The sequence below is a fragment of the Mytilus trossulus genome, chromosome 2, assembly GCF_036588685.1.
Source record: "Mytilus trossulus isolate FHL-02 chromosome 2, PNRI_Mtr1.1.1.hap1, whole genome shotgun sequence".
In the NCBI taxonomy this organism is placed as follows: Eukaryota; Metazoa; Mollusca; class Bivalvia; order Mytilida; family Mytilidae; genus Mytilus; species Mytilus trossulus.
In genome coordinates this window covers 64814069-64828495 of record NC_086374.1, presented here as the reverse complement: position 1 = coordinate 64828495, position 14427 = coordinate 64814069, and the positions used below count along the sequence as shown (strand labels likewise).

The 14427-nt window shown below is 33.3% G+C and overlaps 1 protein-coding gene across 1 annotated transcript in view; it reads right to left on the bottom strand.

Moving 5' to 3' along the window:
• The window catches only part of LOC134705940 (uncharacterized), a 41934-nt gene extending 28876 nt beyond the window's left edge, over positions 1 to 13058 (bottom strand). Inside the window, exons 1-8 of the mRNA XM_063564652.1 lie at positions 12762 to 13058; positions 12087 to 12360; positions 11318 to 11702; positions 9035 to 9219; positions 7733 to 7824; positions 5499 to 5736; positions 4376 to 4429; positions 3127 to 4037 (exon numbers count right to left, since the gene is read on the bottom strand). Coding sequence (XP_063420722.1) covers positions 3127 to 4037; positions 4376 to 4429; positions 5499 to 5736; positions 7733 to 7824; positions 9035 to 9219; positions 11318 to 11702; positions 12087 to 12360; positions 12762 to 13007 — 2385 coding nt within the window. The 5' untranslated portion in view covers positions 13008 to 13058. The remainder of the gene's footprint in view (positions 1 to 3126; positions 4038 to 4375; positions 4430 to 5498; positions 5737 to 7732; positions 7825 to 9034; positions 9220 to 11317; positions 11703 to 12086; positions 12361 to 12761) is intronic.
• Between the last annotated feature and the right edge of the window lie 1369 nt (positions 13059 to 14427).

The window sequence follows — 14427 nt, the reverse complement described above, 5'->3', positions numbered from 1 at the left end:
CTCAGATTTCTATATACATTATCTTTTGAATGTTATATAACAGATACTGTGGATTCATTAATATTCGTTGGATACCAATTTTCGTGGATTTCGTGGGAACAGGAGAACCATGAATTCAAATGTTCAACGAATAACAAATTTTCTAAAGGAATGGGTGTAGACTTTGCCAAAATCACGAAATTAAATATCCACGAATATGTAAATTTTCCTCAAACCACGAAAATTGGTACCCAAGAAAATAAATGAATCCACTGCATATGGCACTATTATCATGCTTGTATGGACTAATTAAAAAAAAATCGTTGAAAGTATAAGAGACTATAACCTCCTAAATAAACAGGTATTGAACAATAAATTAAAAAACACTTATTTCAAGTATATTATTTTGTTATTTTTGTACTAAAATGATAAATGTGGACATCTTTCATGGAATTAAAACATAACACTCGAAATGATTGCTAGCTACCACTCACTAAAGATCCCCAGATGTTTACCATATTGGATTTGCATTTTGATTTGAGTTGTAATGCACGAAATATATGAACACTTATTATTTTTTTCCAAACATTTTAAATTTCATACACCAATAGTTCCTTATTCGTACGCCTGTCGTTATGTCCAATATTTTAATGGAGGAAACCCTTTGAAATATGATTGAACTAAAACACAACTAGTAGCAGCAAAAATGAAGTATATATACGACGGTATGAAAATAAGTCAATACCTAGATGATCCAACAGAAAAAGAACTAAACACTTTGAGCAACACACTATTGTAAAATAGGAACACATAAGGAATTTGGATAGTTCGTATTCCTAAGGCATTTTATTTTAACTAAATATTGTGGCATGGTAATTGCACTTAAGATTACTATCGTTATTTGTTGTAAAAAAAAAATCATACCTTAATTTTAGTTGATCAGCGTGAAAAATCCACTATTACTCTGTCAAGTTATGTAGGGACTATGTGAATCGGATATGGATAGATAAAACCCTATAGATATCTTAGAGAACAAACAAGTCTCTTACCTCTAGCAATTGTATAAACAGATGTGTTGTTTCTACCCTAAACACTGGTACTCCACATTATAACCAGAAAGACAAATTGAAAGAATAAGTCGAAGCAGGTTTTAAACAGATATCTTGTGTTAGGAAGGGATTGGTCATATGTACTCAATTAATGAAACTGACAATTAGATGCTGGATTTCTTTTTATTTACACCATGTTATGGTTCGAGGAAGGGTGTTTTCAACAGACAACCGCCCTAGAGCCAACTTAACTCCTAATCTGATATAGATACCAGGCTGACTTCATTCAGGAGTTTTTGCATAAAAATGGAAAGAAGCTCGCTCTATTATCTAACTTCAAATTCCGCGAAGGAGTAAATGTCCTCTCACCAAGTATTTTAATGTTTATGACTACTTTAAACACATTACCCATGAAAATGAAATTTAAATTGGATGCACAGTTTCAGTTATATATACACATGGAAAAAAGTATTACAATACCAAATTGAAATTCAAATTGAAAAAAAAAACCTTTAATTTTTTGTGAGCTAGTTAAACATAAATTTAATCTCGCCTGATCTAATCAATAAATATCGACTAGATAAGTTTTTATCTGCACATGCAGCAACTGTACTTTTAAACAATAAAACATATGTTTTTATCATCATTGTTTTCAACACTTTAAATTATAATCAAGTTTATAAAGTTATGTGATTGACACCTTGCAATCATCCACAACTCTTACTGCAGCAAGATGGAAGATTATTAGCATGAGATAAGCAGGTATGTTGCTGTGACAATTGCACGTATTGTTGGCCATCACCATTACACTATAAGTCGTTTTGAGATTAAAAATCAGACAACAAACGATATTAAAGACCTTGCAAGATCAAGAAGACCTATAACATCTCCTAGGGAACATCAAGCATATTGAAGGTTGGTCAGAAGGAAACCCATTGCAAACAAATCAATCCTAAAAAGAGAGTGGTGGCCATACAGGAGCCTTTAAACGAGAACAATTCAGGATCGACTCATCGCTACTAGTTATCGTGCGATAAGACTATTTCGAGGACCTAAATGTCACGATCAGACACACAGTTACCCGTGTCCAATGCAGTGCAGAGCTTGCCAAAGTTAGGAATTAGCATCGTGGAGGAAAATCCGTTGTTCCAATGGACTTTAGTTTATCTTCCTTGGCTCGAAAGTAGCACTGATTTGAACCATATCGAGCAAATATCGAACACTATTTGGCGTCAAGTGCGCAAAGGGATACTCAAATTCAAACAATGCCCTTGGTCAGTAATGGTTTCTGCTACCTTAGCAACAAATTAGTCGACTTATGGCAGAAATCAGAAGACGTTAAGAGGCGGTTATCCGTTCAAATGGAGTATGCGCACAAAGTACTAATTCTTTGTCGTATAACGATAAACCATGATGTGAACAATCATCTTAAGATTAATTTTGAAATGTCTGACATTGTAAAGTTCGACTAGAGTAAAAGTTGTAAAATGCATTTTTTTGGTACAAAAAAAAACAACTTCATTTTGTTATCAAAATAGTGGTTAGATAAAACATTTGTTTCATACATTTTTTGTTAGTTTTAACGTCAATGTTACCATCAACTATGTTTAAATATTATTTTAAAAATATTTTATCATATTCCATCCAAAATAAGTGGCTGATTTTTCAAGTTTAAAAAATCAAATTTTTCCCATGTGTATATGTTAGTCTCATATCTTGACAGATCTAGAGATTAATAATAAAGGTCGATAGACGTCCATCGGTTATACTATGAAATGGTTTTATCTAATATATAAAACAAAATATCAATGTTGATGCTGTTTTTCTTTTGTCATGCTTAAAACAGTTTTACCCTACGGATTATCACAGCGAATTTGTTTTTCAATATAGGAATGAATCTTGTATATAAAGTATGTGTCGATCTGCATCTTCTTTTGAAATTGGTAATATTTTTTACTGTAACAAAAAAAATTTGATCATCAATATTTAACAATTTTTTTTTTATCAATTTATTTGAAATTAATTGTGGCTTTTCAAGTTGTACCATGAGAACAGTGGAGGTTGTTACATAAGATAGCCGACTGAATCATTATTTTCCAAAAGAATTGTCAACCTGAAATGGGCCATCGACACAAGTGTTAGTAGCCCCATCAAAGTAGTAACTATTAGCTGGACATGATTTCAAGTATTGGTATCCAGACAAATCACACTGAATGTACTGATGGCGATTGCCTGTTACCGGAAACAGGAACTCTCCTGCAATGAGGTGGTATGATGTACATGGTGTTACCATCGCTTGGCAATGTGCACAAAAGGTATAAGTTGTGTATGTAGTTCCAGTTGCACCTCCATTACCAGGTATGATAGCAATCGGCTTTTGGGTAGTTGGATGAGCATGTATGTCTGGGCACACCATCATTGGATCATGCGTAGGCGGTGTATATGAATTCCTTGGAACACAGTTTCTTACAAGTGGACTAAAGACGAAATTTAACTGACATGTCATTAGGAATGATTGGTGCCATAGATCACATTGAATGTACTTGTGTGAATCGCATTCATAAGGGTAAAAAAGAGGATCGCCTACTTTGTATGTTCTACAAGGATTTGTATAGCCTGGCGGGACGATACATGTTAACTCGTGCTGATCCCATTCTTCATCATGGGGACAGCTCATAATCCAGGCCTTTCCCCAGACATCACAATGAATAAACTTTGTAACATCAGTCGGGTATGTAAAGAAAAAATGACCGTTCAATATGTTCTCCAAAGAACAAGGATTTACTAAACCAGTCAGTGGTACTGTTAAATTTGGACAACTAGATCCTTCTCCAACGCACTGTTCGCATTCTTGGTAATAAGACTGGTTTTGTGGACAATGAACAACATACTTTTGCAGTTTTTGGTCGCACATTAAATATTTGAGCTTTGAAAATGGATGCTCAAATTTTGTATGCCCATTTTTTAAGTTCTCTACGGTACAAACGTTTGGGAAAAGGTTCCACTTTTCTGAAAATAGAACCAAATAAACTAAATATTAAATTGCATACTACTAAATTATATATCAGAACCACTAAATGCTTATGCCAATTTTATTTGGAAATTAATTCCAATAAAAAAAAAGAATACATGCTGACACGTATTGAGTTCGAATAACTCGTCTATCTTTATTAACATTCTTTATGAAAGCTCTTATAGTATCTACGGTTTAATGTTCTAAAACTTGAAACTTTTGTTTTTATCTTTTGACCATAGTAAACTAAAATTGTATTTAAAGCTTCGTGTGTCTTCTGTAAACCTTAGATTAGTTTGCTTATTAAAAGACGTTAAACTGACATGTACTCTACCTTCACAATTATCTGGACAGGGAACTTCTACTGCATTCTGGTAGCATTTGATATCTGTAAAATTTAACACATTTAATAGTTAATGAACATAACGTGAAGGTATCTAAATTACCAATTGCATTTATTTCGTCAAAACTTCAAAATATAAGTTGTTTATTCTCTAAGAACATGAAGAAAACTCGTAAGATTGCAGCTGCTAATCTTTCTAAATGGGTAGGATTAGAGCTGGTGATTAGAGCTGTCCGTGGAATTTGTGCACTGTGAAGTTACATTCAGGAGTGTTATAAATCAAAATTATATTGAATTAAATTAAATAAGAAAAAATAAGAAACTAAAAAGTTCTAGCTTTTTTTCCAAGGGTCAAAATAAATGGTTTTTTTTTAAAATTACAACTCAACAATGAGTCTCCCTACATATGGGGCCATGTCTTCGCTTATTCTGTCAACTATTCCTTTATCGTTATGACGTAGAATTAGTACAGGTGTGTCTGAATCAGAATGAAAAGAAGATAGGACTAAAATATTTTTAAGTATTATACTTGCTTTCACTAGATTAGTGAATGTTATCTATTTTTTTAATGTGTTTGAGCTTTTAATTTTGCCATTAGATTAAGGATTTTCCGTTTTGAATTTTCCTCGGAGTTCAGTATTTTTGTAATTATACTTTTATGATGTTTATTGACATTGCTGATTGCGTCTTTCCTGTAAGAAATTGCAAAATTTCTGTGATTTTCTGTTTTCTAGTGGTTTTTTTTTAACATATTTGATTTGGCAATCCAGCTATTATAATTCGGCCGTTACAACTTAGTCTTCATGGAGATGAAACGCGAGTCTGTAATATCAAATTATAAACCTGGTATTTTGAAAAAGCCTTCTTACTGCTTGAGATCCATTAGTATAATCAAGTACTGTGAACTTTTCTGCCGATAAATACTGGCCGCCAAAATAACGCCAAGTTTTCTATAAGTTGCCACGGTGCCAATAGACAAGTAGAATTCCATAAAAATCGACTGAGTTGTGTGTTAGTGTTGTCTCTACTTTCATGTTAGAATAGAAATAATGTCGGCGTCTAAATGTCACCTCATCAGGAATACAATATAATTGATAAGCAAAAGGTAACTTACTATGATTTCTTTGGTCTCCATCTTTTGGATTAATACAAATTTCACAATTTCCACTTCCGCCAGAACTTTTGAGAGCGTCTACCATGTTAATGTACAGAGTACGGTCAGAAGAGCTATTTACAAACATCACACCTGGAGTTCCAGAGGAAACTGTAGTGGTTTGTTCGTAAAACGACTGGCTTGGATAAGGGTTGCTGAAGGCAGTATATATATTGCCTAGTCCACATGTAACGTTGGACTAAAATTAAGATAATGTTAACACAGTTAAACCTTTCTAAAAAGGTACTTTTCAGTATCACGCATTACGTCAAAATGAATCAACAATTGAAGATCGGGTCTTGGGTGAATACATATACATTGTACTGTTATATGTATATCTTATCCTGTCCACGTTCCCTATTCTATATCTCACGCTAGCCTATCGAATGCATACGGTATCATTCAGAACTGAGTAAATAAATTCCAAAATGGCGTGAATAATAGCTTCGCACAAGCAATTAACACATATCGGCTTTGTTCATTGTTGAAGGCTGTATGGTAACCTATAGTTGTTAATATCTGTGTCATTTGGTCTCTTTTGGAGAATTTTCTTATGGGCAATCATACAACATGTTCTTTCTATAGATATCTCAACAAGATCATTGCTGAGATTATAATAGAGCTTTAATCTATAGTAGGAAACATTTGCAATGTGATCGCTATAAATAATGTAGAAATATAAAGCATGTTACGAGGCGTTGATTTTCATTACTAGCTTAACTTTATTTTTTCCCCAAGTTTCCCTTTCGAATTGTTTGACAGTGAGAAGCTAAAAGATACCAAAGGATCATTCAAACATATAGGTTGAAAACAAACTGACAACGTCATGACTAAAAAGTGAAACTGCGAGCTACTGCTCACTGATGATACCCCCGCCGCAAGTGGATAATATTGATAGTGTAAAAATATGCAAGTGTTCGGTAAACAGAAAGTTGTCGAGTGATGAATCTGAAAACGCATCACACGGTATAGCTCACTTGTATAAATCCTGAAACCAAATTTCAGAAATCCTTGTATTGTAGTTCCTGAGAAAAATGTGACGAAAATTTTCAACTTGGCTATCATGTGTAAAATCATACAAGTGTTCGGTAAACAGGAAGTTGTCGAGTGATCAATCTGAAAACGCATCACACGGTATAGCTGACTTAGATAAACCCTGAAACCAAATTTCAGAAATCCTTGTATTGTAGTTCTTGAGAAATATGCGACGAAAAATATTCATGGGACGGACGGACTGACTGACGGACTGACGGAAGGACAGGCAGAGGTTAAACAATATACCCCCCTTTTTTAAAGCGGGGGTATAAAAAAAGTAAAAGCCAAACCACATAATATACAAAACTAAAGACTGAGCAACATAAATCCCGCCAAAAATTAAATGTGATCTCAGGGTACGGGATTGTAGTTATGACAATTGGAACATATTCGTTTTTATCACTTAGAACTCTTGGTTTAATAGCTTTCTTGTGAGTAGCAATCCTCTATCAAGGAAATCATGTAAGAATTTAAAGCGGAGCCCAGCTGAATATCGTATCAACTAGTAGATACATAGTCCGTATGCTGCAGCTGCTGTAATGCTGCTACATACAAACGTGAAGTACACATTTCGGAAGCTTAAATAATCGCCGTTGTCGTTAAGTTATGTTTCAAACAGACCCTCATGTTCTGTTTCTAAGTGTTAGTCAAGATATCAGCAGACTTAACTGTATCTGTTGTATCGGCATTTGTCTCAAGTCAGATGTGACAGACGCGTTCAACATAGTCGCGAATTTGAAATATTTATTGAGAGAAAACATCATCTACTAGTATATAGCGGGTCGTTTAAATAATACAGAACCATATGGGTTTTGCTCGTTGTTCGCTAACGCGTGTAGCTGTTAACATTAATGTCCAATATATAGTACAATTGATAGTTGTTCCATACCTTCTTATCTTTATACTATACAGAACGGATAAAATCTTCCAAGGAAATCTTTGTTTGCGAGTATCATTATTTTTTCGGTTCTTTCGGAAAGATCGACTTTCGAATGCTCAGTTGCTTGATGCGAATCTGTTTAAATATCAAAGTGCTTACAGTTTCGTTATGATTGTTTAACTAGAAATTCATAACAATATGATATACTCTCAACAACATATGCAAGAGTGATCTTGAAATAAAACGTATAAATTCATATTCGAGCTTTACATTGTCTCACCTCTAGTGTTACTCCTCCAATTTTTGTATTGTAAGCTAGTGTAGGACATTCACCAAGTGTGCAACAGAAAGGCTCGTGTATATAAATTGGTGCTGTAACGATTAGATAGGTAGTAAAGTAAGGTTGGAATTAATCATATGTGGGGTTAAACACCAATGAAACAGAAAATTTGCAGAAAAAATACATAGTATTAAGGTCAATCAGTTAGATAACAAAAGTGTCAAAGAATAGTGTATAGTTTACAGATCACAAACAACCTCTTAGCCGTCAAATATCGGTATTGACGACAAAAATACGTGTACAAGTAAACGAATGTAGTAAAAATACAACATAAAAGAATCCCACAGCTGCTAAATGCAAACACAAAGACTTCATTTGCTTATTTAGAAGTCCTTCCTTCTTACTCTCAACCAGAAGTATACCAAATTTACATGTTCTCTTTTAAAACACATTAACATATAAAAAGCATATATTTGAAGCATGTAAATATACAACTATACTATTTCAAATGATTGTAAAACTCGAAGTATTCAGAGAAGCCATAAAAAGAGGAGATAACTTAACACTAAGCAACATAATCATGTTAGTTACGTTACATACGAAACGCTCCCAAGAAAATTTCTTATAAACGTGTTTTTTTATTAGTTGATTGTTGGTGTTCAATGTTAATTTCAGCACTAATGGATATATCGTGGCGGTAAGTCTTTATTGTTGTAGGAAGCCGGTTTGTCAAAAGAAATGCATGAAATTGGTTTTCGTTATCAATTAAGATTAATTTGGAATCGAACGCACCTGCTACGTGCGGGGTTCGAACTCCTAACGTCCGCGTTGACAGGCTAGTGATACATCAGATGAACTCGCCATTTCTAATTCAAAATTTAATTTAATGTCTGAAACAAGTAATTTGCTTAAAAGTTTGCAAAAGGCTTTCGTCTACTTATATTATATCTTAAAAACTAAAACGTCAAAAGTCAGTTTAAAATGCTAAGAGTTTTCCAAAGAATACAATTAATATTTGGAATTGCATATTCAAACATTGTATGTTTATGATTATAACTGCTTATTTGGAGTTTTGTCCCCTCTCTAATTCCCATCCACATATGTCCAACTATTGAATATTTGTGGGAAATTTTCGCCTAAAAATTTAATCATCAGATCATTAGTTTGGGCTTTATAACGTTTACTTCCAAGTGATAAGAAAACGTGATTTCCATGCTTTAAAATGTGTTTAACAATACACAAGTTTTAACAAAGAAAAAAGTTCAATAAATAGAAACAGCAAACTTTCCTTAAAAGTCTTACCTCCACAAGTACTCTTTTGAATTTCTTCTTTAATGGCCTTTATCTCGGAGTAGCTGGTGACACTAAACACATGAGTACAGGAAGGGTTCGATGCAATAGTATTCAGTGTTTGTTTCTGTATATTGTTACCAACACCTATTGAGAATACGGTTATACCTGCTCGGTGTGCTCTTTCAGCAGCATGCCTGAAAAAGCAGAATGAACTATATGTAATAAGTATACTAATTAACATATAGTGCGTCCAATATTGTAATATAACCAGTCTTAATATGGCAAATAGTATAGTAAAGTAGGCAAACTGTACGGGGCGCCGAATGGGACTCTTGTGGTTTTGTACAAAATTCAATTCTGTCATAACAAAATCATTTTTGTCTTACAAAACTATGTGCTACAGACTTGTTTTGTGAGAACTTCAATTTTGTGATGACAAAATTCATTTGTGTAGACAAAATTCATTTTTGTCATGACAAAATTCATTTTTGTAGACAAAATTCATATTTGTCATGACAAAAGTCAATTTTGTCTTAAAGGTATGCAAATATAAACATATTTGCATACAAAATTGACTTTTGTTACCTGATATGGAAATTAAATCACAAAAGTCAATTGTGTAAGGTAAGATTCAATTTTGTGAGACAAAATTGACTTTTGTGAAACAAAATTAACTTTTGTGAGACAAAATTGACTTTTGTGAGACAAAATTGACTTTTGTGAGACAAAATTGACTTTTGTGAGACAAAATTCAATTTTGTCATTGAATTTTGTCATTTTTGTTGAGACAAAATTCAATTTTGTCATTTTTGTTGAGACAAAATTCAATTTTGTCATTTTTGTTGAGACAAAAGTCAATTTTGTCAATTTTGTTGAGACAAAAGTCAATTTTGTAAATTTTGTTGAGACAAAAGTCAATTTTGTTAATTTTGTTGAGACAAAAGTCAATTTTGTCAATTTTGTTGAGACAAAAGTCAATTTTGTCAATTTTGTTGAGACAAAAGTCAATTTTGTGACGACAAAATTCATTTTTGTGATGACAAAATTCAATTTTGTAAGAACAAAATTGACTTTTATGAGACAAAATTGACTTTCGTGAGACAAAATTGACTTTCGTGAGACAAAAATCAATTTTGTTGAGACAAAATTCAATTTTGTTAATTTTGTTGAGACAAAATTCAATTTTGTTAATTTTGTTGAGACAAAATTCAATTTTGTCAATTTTGTTGAGACAAAATTGAATTTTGTTGAGACAAAATTGAATTTTGTTGAGACAAAAGTCAATTTTGTCAATTTTGTCTCACAAAAGTCAATTTTGTCTCACAAAAGTCAATTTTGTGTAACAAAAGTCAATTTTGTGTAACAAAAGTCAATTTTGGGTAACAAAAGTCAATTTTGTGTAACAAAAGTCAATTTTGTGTAACAAAAGTCAATTTTGTGTAACAAAAGTCGATTTTGTATGCAAATTAGTTCACAGAAACCAAACTAAACTAATTTAAATACAAAATTGACTTTTGTCGCTCAATTTTCAAATTAGGTAACAAAAGTCTCGTCTGTGTAACAAAAATGAATTTTGTCATGACAAAAGTGACTTTTGTCCGCTGATAGATAATTTTGTATGACAAAATTTCAAATTTGTAGTATGATACAAATTTTGTTAAACTGAACTCATTTTTGTTGAACAAAAGTCACTTTTGTCCGTACAAAATTGAATTTTGAGTACAAAACCACAAGAGTCCCATTCGGCGCCCCGTAAACTGGTGTAATAACTTATAAATATATATATATATAAAGTCTACTATTGTTTTGTGATTTCCTACCCCCACCGTACAATATAACTGCTATTAGACTTGTTTAACCCTCCAAATGTCCATGTGCATATCCGAAGTCATTGATTTTCATTGTCTGCTACATGTATTGGCATTTGTTTGTACCTGGAGTAATGTATATACACTTGCCACTCGTTGAACAAACTATCGTATGACTTTTGTTTGTGTTTGTGTCTTTGGAATGCTATTAAAATGTCGTATACCACACATGTATATATGATGACTAAAGCTGTAGAGCTGGATAACTAATTGCTTCTCTCGTAATTATAACCACGGCTTCTGGTAATTTTCTGGAAGAATAGATGAAAAAAACAAAATAACGAAATATCTGCGAGACCAAAATTTAAATAAATAATTCTATATGAATTTTATGCATTACGCAGTTGCAATTATATACAGTACCCATGTTATTACCCGTCGTTTTAAGATATTAATTTTATTTTGACATAACCTTGAAATATACCTCGTGTCTATTTCGTCATTTGCATCGCCGTCCGTAATGACAACCATTACTTTAACTGCATTGTTTCGGCTGCCGTGACTTGGTGTAAAAATGTTAGTTGTAGCCAGATCTATCGCTTCACTGGTAGCAGTTGAACCACCAATGAATGGTATTGCTGATATGGCGTTCTTCAAGTCTACTACATTAGTATATCTATTGAGATAAAACTCGGATTTAGCATGGCTGGCATAAGATACCACAGCTACCCGGGTCTTGTTTGGTGTTATGTCAAACGAATCAACAACGTTTCTGACAAAGTTTTTGGCTCGTGCGAAATCATCGGTTGATAAACTGTTCGATCGATCAATAATAAAAGCCAAATCCAGTTTTTCCTTTCCGGGACATCCTGAAAAAAGCCAGAAATCTATCTTACTAGACAACCAATAAGAAACAATTGACATAAGCAAACATTCAGACTTTTATATAAAAGTAGAAAGTTCATTTGAAAATTTATTATTACGAAATTTGTTCATAGTCGATTTGAATTCGAAATAATATGTTGATAATCGAGACAGTTTACTAGATAACAATGATAATAACTTATCTTTCGTGCTTTTTCTCTCAGTTTGATTGAAAATAAACCCCACTTAAAAAAAGCTGATACTTTGCATCACAAAGTTTTACTACAATGAAAACACATGAACGCAGAATAAAACAAACTAAAATCAAATCCAAAGATTGTTAGTTTTAGATTGTAATACCTTTACCAAAGACCAAATTAATTTAATACCTAAATCCAGAATGCCTGCTTCATTTGTGAAATTGTTTCCAGCTTTATTTACGAAGTGAAGTTCGTAAAAATGAGCTTGATCTTCTACTCGCCATTCAGTGCCTCCATGAAGTATTGTGTATAGAGCAGCTGATATTCCAGAATACAATGGCTTCCTCAGGTCAGACCATGTGACTCTACTCCAATCTATCCCGAATTGGTTACTTATTATGTTGTATTCATTTGTTAGTCGCCCTGCATTACTGTGGGTTTCGTCAAACATGTTCTTATCCACCTTTAAATGAACATATACCGCGTTAATGTTTATATTTCTTACTCGTGATACACTTCGGACAGAACACAAGACCAGAGATTGATTCGGTTGCATCACTCGGGGAAAATAGGCATTGACAGGTTGAAAATTTTTAATGGCTTAACAATTTGGAACCAAAACGGTAGATTGATAACTGAACAAGATATTAAATATAAAGTTATCTCAATCGTTTTAATTTTTGAAAAAAAAAAAAAAAAAAATCTTCATTTTGTGATATTGTTTCAAACATATGTATTTGAAGACTGAATAGTACGTTTGTTTACAACACAAATTTTGGACTAGTCTTACTCTACTTCAAAGAACTGTAGCCTACAACTTTGTTCTTAGTAGATTTTAATGAAAATGGTGTCAAAATAACATACCTGCCAAATTCCTCCATGGTATCCATCCCGAAATGTCTTCGCGTCATATCCGTTATGTGACTGAACATATGCTAGCCTGACAAGGAATCGTTTATCGTCAGCAAATAAGCAAGACTCCCTTACAAGATTAACAACCGCATCCACTACTCCTGATCCAATAGCACCGGGCTGACGGGTTTGGTCGGCTGCATAACAGACGACAACAAAAAGCGCGAGAATACAGCAGGCGTTCAAAGACGCAAACATATTTCTCTAAACTGATAATACGAAAGTCTATAGATCTTGGCGTAAGAAAAGGTTATCAGGGTTTAAGCGTATGTGCAAGTACAATAAAACCTTATCGAACATTAAATTGAAGATTAGAACAAGGAAGAGAGTCCACTTACGATAGGCTATCGTCACAGAAAATTCCTTAGAAAATCCACTAATTTTTGGTGTTGAAGTATTGGAACCACAAATTACTTAAATTAATTATTTATTTAGCATAAACGACCAACCCGTGATAAAATCACGATAAATTAATTCACCCCCCCCCCTTAATTATGTTCTAAGTCACTGATAAAGATCAAATCCGTGGAAAAATCACGATAAATTCAAACACCTATGAATTATCTGTAATCAATCTAACGAAACACCGTGTTTTTGTTTTTGGGTTTCTTGCAGCGACGTTGTAGATTTCTTCCATGCACGTACACATGTATTTGTTAATGTCAAAAATACAGAACCGTCAAAACTTCAATCATATTTTAATAACTCAGTATTATACGGAAACTTCAAAAATCTTTTACAAGAAAAGACAATTATTAGTTTGAGTATAGGCTATATCTTGTGGTTGGTTGGTGGTGGTTGGTGGTTGGTGGTGGTTGGTACATGGATTCATGTCCAAATATCAGTGGCGGATCCAGAATTTTTCGTAAGGCCGGGGTTGGGGTGGGGGTTGGGACACTGACTGTCTTATAAGGGACCCGCGCTAGTCATGATTTAGTGAATCCCTATATAATAAACCAAATTTTCCCCCACAAAAGGGGGTTGAGAGGGCCGGGCTCCCCGAAAAAAGTGTTTTCTCTTATTCCGCCTCTGACCGTTATTGTTGTTAGACTGAAGTCTCCAGTATATATATGATCAGTCACTGATCTAAAAATAAAATGTTGCATTAATTATTCCGAACGTTAAAAAAAACTGTACAACCGTACCCAATTCCACTTGGAAGAAAATCTATTACAATATGCATTAAAAAAAAAAGAATAAGAAGAAATTTAAATAGTTAGAAAATACGAAATCATGAAAAGTAACCAATACCAATGATAGCTGATGCCAGAAGCTTTCTTTGATAGGAATCAGGGATGGTCTGGGTTGTATGTTACAACAGTATTTTATCCGGACTAAATAGTGTGGTACGTTAATCTCTTTTGTTTAGTGTTGATGCAACTGGAGTTTACCATGTTTACAGACAACTAAACGATGAAGAAGATATTGAAAACCAAGAGTTTATTGGAAATATTTCAATATTTCCAATCATGAAACTCTCGATCTTCAGATGTAAAATAATTCTTTAGTTGCATCAGAGACATTTATATGTCCCTGTTGCATTTTATTACCATCATTCAGTATTATAGTTTTCGTATATCATCTTATCACAATTTTGACTAAAAGTAATACTTAAAAA